At 44.2% G+C, this 7,922-nt stretch overlaps 1 protein-coding gene across 1 annotated transcript in view; it reads right to left on the bottom strand.

Moving 5' to 3' along the window:
- NOL6 (nucleolar protein 6) overlaps positions 1-7,487 on the bottom strand; it is a 110,832-nt gene extending 103,345 nt beyond the window's left edge. The window contains exons 1-2 of the mRNA XM_058171952.1: positions 4,500-7,487; positions 1,326-1,556 (exon numbers count right to left, since the gene is read on the bottom strand). Coding sequence (XP_058027935.1) covers positions 1,326-1,556; positions 4,500-4,517 — 249 coding nt within the window. The 5' untranslated portion in view covers positions 4,518-7,487. The remainder of the gene's footprint in view (positions 1-1,325; positions 1,557-4,499) is intronic.
- Between the last annotated feature and the right edge of the window lie 435 nt (positions 7,488-7,922).

Consider the following 7,922-nt stretch of genomic DNA (forward strand, 5'->3'; position numbering starts at 1 on the left):
TATAGCAAAGAATTGATATACTTAATGCTGCATGTTATAACAACAGCAAGACTGGTTTATGCGCAATACTGGAAAAAGGAAGAAACTCCCCCAGAAGAAGAAATAATAAAGAAAAACTCGACTTGTTCAGAAATGGACAAGCTAACACTAGAACTCAAAAACAAGGAGACAAAATACTATAAAATTTGGAACAAAGCGTACCAATGGTTGGAAAGAGGAAAGGAGTTGGAACAAAAAAGAATTAGGGTTTGTGAAATGGATGCTGGATAATATTTAGAGAAATATGTAAATGAGGACAAGGGATATGTATATAAGAACAAAATAATAATGTATGTTATAATAATTATATTTGTTACGTTAAAAATATGTATAGATATGATAAGACCAGGATGGTCACACTATGTCCAATGTTTTTAATGTTCGTTTCATAAAAATTAAAACAAAAATTTGGAGGCTTGGCAACTGACTCGTATTTATGACGGTTGCAGTGTCCCGGGCTTATGTGATCCCCATTTGCGACTTTCTGATCAGCAAAGTTGAGGGGGGAAATGCTGGATTCACTTAAGAACCGTGTGACTAATGTAACGACTGCAGCGTTTCACTTAACAGCGGTGGCGAGAAAGATCGTAAAATGAGGAAAAATTCCCTTCATAATGGTCTGGCTGAACCACAGAAATTTGGGGCTTTGATTTATTCATTTATTGAGCATACGGCAAGAATGTTAAAAAGCCCCTCACTATGACCTTCTCAATGAGTAGAATCAGAATAGAGTTGGAAGGGACCTTGGAGGTCTTCTAGTCCAACCATCTTCTTCAAGCACCATTTGAGACAAGGGATTGCCCAATCTCTTCTTGAAAACCTCCCATAATGGGAGCAACACCCACAACTTCTGGTGGCAAGTTGTTCCACTGGCTAATTGTCCTCAATGACAGGAAGTTCCCCCTTAATCCCAGGTTGCTTCTCTCCTTGATTAGTTTCCCTCCATTGTTTCTTGTCCTGCCCTCTGGTGCTTTGGAAAATTATTTGTTCTATTTACGAATTCAAAAGGTAGAGTATTCTACATGATTGTGGCAAGAAAGGCCGTAAAATGGGGCAAGGCTCACTTCACAACTGTCCCACTTAGCAACGGGCTCTATCGTGGTCGTAAGTCGAGGACTACCTGTGTTACAAGAATCTCCCTTGACTGCTTTCCTTCTACTGAGAACGCCCAGATAAGGCTTCAGGGATCTTTGGAGGCGTCAAGTTTATGCCGCTTGCAGCTATGCAAGGATTCCAAGCTAGGTCCCAGCTTGACTCCTCCTTCCAATTTCCCAACCCGAACTGACCTGCAGGCGCAGAAGGTTGGAATGGAACAGGTTTTCGGTCTCCTTGAGGTGGCTCAGCTCTTCGTTGGTGGGCACCTTGTACAGCTCACTTTTGCCCAATTTCACCGGCTGCAAAAGGCCTTCGGAAGAAGCCGCCCGTTTCTTTCCCCTTCGTTTCTCTTCCTTAGAGACGCCATTTTGTTTCTCTTCCTTCTCCGGACCTTTCGTTCCCTCGTCACTTTCAGGTAACATCTGCAGGTAACAACACACAAAAAGAAGAAGATGGTTTTAGAATTAGAATAGAATTTATTGGCCAAGTGTGATTGGGCACACAAGGAATTTGTTTTGGTGCATATGCTCTCAGTGTACATAAAAGAAAAAGAAAAAAAATACCTTCATCAAAGATACATTTACAACATAAATGATGGTCATAGGTTGCAATTTAACCCTTAATGATAGCAACAAAAAGTTACAGTCATACAGTCATAAGTGGAAAGAGATTGTGATGGGAACTATGAAAAGATTAATAGTAGTGCAGATTCAGTAAATAGTTTGACAGTGTTGAGGGAATTATTTGTTTAGCAGAGTGATGGCCTTCGGGGGAAAAACTGTTCTTGTGTCTAGTTGTTCTGGTGTGCAGTGCTCTATAGTGTCGTTTTGAGGGTAGGAGTTGAAACAGTTTATGTCCAGGATGCGAGTGATCTGCAAATATTTTCACGGCCCTCTTCTTGATTCGTGTAGTATACAGGTCCTCAATGGAAGGCAGGTTGGTAGCAATTATTTTTTCTGCAGTTCTAATGATCCTCTGAAGTCTGTGTCTTTCTTGTTGGGTTGCAGAACCAAAGAAGGGGATTATTCACCCAAATAAAGATGCTGATTTTGTCTTTAAAGACTCGTGCTACCTGGTTTGTTTTAACACCGTGGTCACAAAAGAGGCAAGTCCCCTCCTGCTTTTCCTACCTGTTCTAGATCCATTTTTTCCACCTTGGGTTAGTGTTTTTATTTTCCCAACCTTAGCAACTTTTAAGAGGTGTGGACTTCAACTCCCAGAATTCCCCAGCCAGCCAGTGCCTCTCTGAAGCCCAAGAACAGAATTAAGTCAACTAATTCTCCTCCTTCACAAACTTTTAAACTGCATTTATTATTTATTCCACTTTCATGAGCTTTTAAACTTTATTTATTTCTTGTTTCTCCTTCTTCATCAGCTTTAAAGCTGTTCTTCATTGGTAAGATTTATATCTTACCTGTACAATTAGCACAGGGGCCCCCCAAGGCTGTGTGCTCTCCCCACTTCTCTTCTCTCTGTATACCAATGACTGCATCTCCAGTGATCCATCTGTTAAGCTACTGAAGTTCGCAGATGACACAACAGTGATTGGTCTCATTCGAGACAATGACGAATCCGCATAGAGACGAGAGGTCGAACGACTAGCCTTGTGGTGCAACCAAAACAATCTGGAACTGAACACACTCAAAACCGTAGAAATGGTGGTAGACTTTAGGAAAAACCCTTCCATACTTCCACCTCTCACAATACTTGACAACACAGTATCAACAGTAGAAACCTTCAAATTTCTGGGTTCTATCATATCGCAAGATCTCAAATGGACAGCTAACATCAAAACATCATTAAAAAGGACAACAAAGAATGTTCTTTCTGCGCCAACTCAGTAAGCTCAAACTGCCCAAGGAGCTGCTGATCCAGTTCTACAGAGGAATTATTGAGTCTGTCATTTGCACCTCTATAACTGTCTGGTTCGGTTCTGCAACCCAACAAGAAAAACACAGACTTCAGAGGATAATTAGAACTGCAGAAAAAATAATTGCTACCAACCTGCCTTCCATTGAGGACCTGTATACTGCACGAATCAAGAAGAGGGCCGTGAAAATATTTACAGACCCCTCGCATCCTGGACATAAACTGTTTCAACTCCTACCCTCAAAACGACGCTATAGAGCACTGCACACCAGAACAACTAGACACAAGAACAGTTTTTTCCCAAAGGCCATCACTCTGCTAAACAAATAATTCCCTCAACACTGTCAGACTATTTACTGAATCTGCACTACTATTAATCGTTTCATAGTTCCCATCACCAATCTCTTTCCACTTATGACTGTATGACTATAACTTGTTGCTGGCAATTCTTATGATTTATATTGATATATTGACCATCATTTGTGTTGTAAATGTTGTACCTTGATGAACGTATCTTTTCTTTTATGTACACTGAGAGCATATGCACCAAGACAAATTCCTTGTGTGTCCAATCACACTTGGCCAATAAAATTCTATTCTATTCTATTCTATATAGTTATTCATGTTTCAAAATTACGCTGGTCAACAATTATACAGGCAGCCCTTAACTTACAGCCTTTCGTTTAATGACTATTCAGACTTCCGAGGGCCCTGGAAAAAAGGAATTATGACTGTTTTTCAAGTTTAAGACTCTTGCAACGTCCCCAATAACGGTCACGTGAGCAAAATTCAGCTGCTTGGCCACTGACTCGTATTTATGACGGTGGCAGTGTCCAGGGGTCATTTGACCCCCTTTTGCGACCTTCTGACAAGCAAAGTCAAGGGGGGGGGGGGAAAGCCGGATTCGCTTAAGAACCGTGTTACTAACTGCAATGATTCACTTAACAGCCGCGGCTGCACTACCTGAGCTGCTGCAAGAAACGGAAGGCAGCATCAATCACATATATTTTGCAGGAAATATATTGGTTGGGGGGGGGGGGCTGGAGGGGAGGGCAAGGACAAAAGTTCCTTTCCCCTCCCCACCCCACTTTCCCAAAATTAACTACACCGCAAAGACGAGATGCTGAGGTGCATCAAAAAAAAAAAATCCAAACCAAACCCCAGAAGAACGAAAGGGACCTTCGAGGTCTTCTAGTCCAACCCTACAAGTTCAACATGGGCCAGGCTACGGTTGTCTTCCACACACGGCCCTCCACAACCCCCCCCCACCCCCAAACCCTGAAACAAAAGCCAGGGAAGAGAGACTGCGGGCAGCCCCGGACTACAACTCCCATCGTCCTTGGACACCCCCCTCCCCCGGCCGTGGATGATGGGGGTTGTAGTCCGAGGAGGAGACGGGGGAAGCTCCCCGGGGGGGGGGTCCTTACGGCACTGCTTCTCCCCGATCTTTCCCCACCACCCACCACCCACCGCGCTCCGTTCAGCCGCAAGCCCACCTTCCGCCGGGCAGCCATGTGGGTGGAACTCGGCAGCAATCAAACCACGTGGAGCCGACAGCGGTGCCCGGGCCTCTTCCGTCTTCCGGCTAACTCCGATAGGTTAGCGTCGTTCAGCCCCGCCCCCTTTTTAGCAAGTTTGGTGGAGAGCGCAAAGGAAGCTTAGGTGATCGCGGTGTACTCTAGACGTAGGAAAACGAAGAGGGGCCCAACCTCGCTCTCGCTTTCGGGAAAAGGGACTTCCGGGCTCAGTTGGGCCACTTCGCTGGTTTGCAGGTAGTCCTCGACTTACTGCTTGCGATTCGTTTAGTGACCCTTCGAAGTTACAACGGCGCTGGAAGAAAATAACTTAGGACCGTTTTTCACACGGCATCACTGCACATCCCCATGGGTCACATCACGTGATCAAAATTCAGAGGGTTGGCAGCTGACTCATATTTATGACGGTTGCAGTGGCCCGGGGGTCACGCGATCCTCTTTTGCGACCTTGTGACAAGCAAAGTCAACGGGGGAAGCCAGATTCGCTTAACAACCACGTGACTAACTTAAGAACTGCAATGATTCACTTAACAGCTATGGCAAGAAAGGTTGTAAAAGGGAGCAAAAAACTCACTTAACAAATGTCTCGTTTAGCAACAGAGATTTGGGGCTCAATGGGGGCCGTGACTCGAGGACGACCTGGGTATTTTCAAAAGAGGGACGACCATTTATGGGGCTTGGGGTTTTGATGTACATCAGTGCATGCAAAAATCACAGAAAAAAATGTGAAGGTTGCAAGGGAAATCTTATTTTTTTCCCCCCAAAAGGGATATTTGGCAAAACCTTACTGGCAATCGAAACAGATTGTCCTGTCTCGTGATCCAATCAAGCGAGTAGTTCTCAATCTTGGTGACTTTAAAATGGGTGATGGGCTGTCAAAGAGAGGAGGGGGCCACGTATTTTCCCAAGCACCCAAAGGGTCAGACAAGGCACAATGGATGGAAACTGTTCAAGGAGACATTTCACCAGTTCTAGTTCCACTTCAGGCGTGAGCCTTGGCTGGCTGACTTTCAACCAATCACCAGGAGCCAGTGAGTTCTAGTTCCACTTTAGGCATAAATATTGGCTGGCTGTCTTTGGACCAATCACCAGGAGCCAGTGAGTTCTAGTTCCACTTTAGGCAAAAACATTGGCTGGCTGTCTTTGGGCCAATCACCAGGAGCCAGTGAGTTCTAGTTCCACTTTAGGCATAAATATTGGCTGGCTGTCTTTGGGCCAATCACCAGGAGACGTGAGTTCTAGTTCCACTTTAGGCATAAATATTGGCTGGCTGTCTTTGGGCCAATCACCAGGAGACGTGAGTTCTAGTTCCACTTTAGGCATAAATATTGGCTGGCTGTCTTTGGGCCAATCACCAGGAGCCAGTGAGTTCTAGTTCCGCCTTAGGCATAAATATTGGATGACTGTCTTTGGGACACTCACCAGGAGCCAGTGAGTTCTAGTTCCACCTTAGGCGTAAATATTGGCTGGCTGTCTTTGGGCCAATCACCAGGAGCCAGTGAGTTCTAGTTCCGCCTTAGGCATAAATATTGGATGACTGTCTTTGGACCAATCACCAGGAGCCAGTGAGTTCTAGTTCCACCTTAGGCCTAAATATTGGCTGGCTGTCTTTGGGCCAATCACCAGGAGCCAGTGAGTTCTAGTTCCGCCTTAGGCATAAATATTGGATGGCTGTCTTTGGGACACTCACCAGGAGCCAGTGAGTTCTAGTTCCACCTTAGGCATAAATATTGGATGGCTGTCTTTGGGTCAATCACCAGGAGACGTGAGTTCTAGTTCCACCTTAGGCAAGAAAATAGGTGAGCGACATTGGGTCAGTCCCTGTTTCTAAACCCAACACACCTAACAGGGTTGTTGTTGCTCAAATGAAATTAACAGGAGGAAGGAATATTATGTCTATTCACTGCCTTGAATTACTCATAAAGGAATCAAGGAATCAAAGAATTAAATCTTTCAGCTTTGTGGCGTTCCATTGTGTAAGGAAGGGGATGGGCTGTTGAGAAATACGAAATATTAATAAATTGTAGAACTTGATTTCCATTCCAGAAAACCGCATCAACCCCTTTTGATGGTCTTCCTAGTAAATACCAGTTTCTCTGTTGTCCAGCAGATGGCGCCCTTGGTTTTGCTTTAAGAAGAAGAGTTGTTTGCAAGTGTCCCACAAGTGTGCAATGGCAGCCACGCCCCTTTTCACACCCAAGATTTTATCACAAGAATGGTGTGACATTTATCACGCTATCCCACAAGTGCCCGAATCTCCTGTCTCCCTCCATCCATGGCTCTCTTTGAGGGATTCATTAATTACAAGAAGCTAGTTTCTTTCACTGTCATTTATTGGATAAGCCACAGTTATAAGAAGCCATCGTTTGTTTAGTTGCAGTTTATTGGATAAATCAGTTTGCAAGAAGCCTCTTTGTTTGTTTCGCTGTAGTTTTTGTATAAACCACAATTGGATCAATCACAATTTGCAAGAAGACATCTTTTGTTTATAGTAGCTGTCGTTTATTGGATAAGCCACAATTCTAAGAAGCCACAGTTTAGTTGCAGTTTATTGGCTAAATCAAAGTTTGCAAGAAGCCGTATTTTCTTTAGCTGTAATTTATTGGATAAATCACAATTTACAAGGAGCCATAGTTTTGCTTCACTGTCATTTATTGGATAAGCCATAATTATAAGAAGCCGTAGTTTGTTGAGTTGCAGCTTATCGGATAAATCACAATTTACAAAAAGCCATAGTTCGTTTAGCCGTAGTTTTTGGATAAACTACAATGTACAAGGAAACCATGGTTTCTTTAACTGTAGTTTACTAGATAAACTACTATCCTGAGCCAACCCAAAGAATATTCCTATGATCAGGGAGCACAGTATGTCAACCAAGTCTCTTACTCAATCTGTCCCAAACTACTGTATAGGTCAAGGGTCTCCAACTTGGCAACTTTAAGCCTGGAGGATTTCAATTCCCAGCAAAGGTAGCTGGAGAATTCTGGGAGTTGAAGTCCTCCAGGCTTAAAGTTGCCAAGGTTGGAGACCCCAGGTATAGATAGTCCTTAACTTACAACAGTTCATTTAGTGATGGTCAAAGTTACGGCACTTGTGACTTGTGTGACCCGTGACTTGTGACCGTTTTTCACACTTACGACCAGAGTTGGTATATAGTAGGTTTGGACCGGTTTACGCGAACCAGTAGCGGAAATTGCAGTTGGGCCTAAGGCTCTATGGCATCCTATTTAGGCAGTCTTTTGAGGCAGGGCGCACGCGTGGAAGGCACACACAGAAACAAAGCACATGCACAGAATGCCATGTGCGTGTGTGGAAGGCAGGCGCGGGCACAAACGGCACGTGTGAACCATGAAGCGAGTGTGGCGAACCAGTGATGGGGAAACC

The sequence above is a fragment of the Ahaetulla prasina genome, chromosome 2 (genome assembly GCF_028640845.1).
Source record: "Ahaetulla prasina isolate Xishuangbanna chromosome 2, ASM2864084v1, whole genome shotgun sequence".
Classification (NCBI taxonomy): domain Eukaryota; kingdom Metazoa; phylum Chordata; class Lepidosauria; order Squamata; family Colubridae; genus Ahaetulla; species Ahaetulla prasina.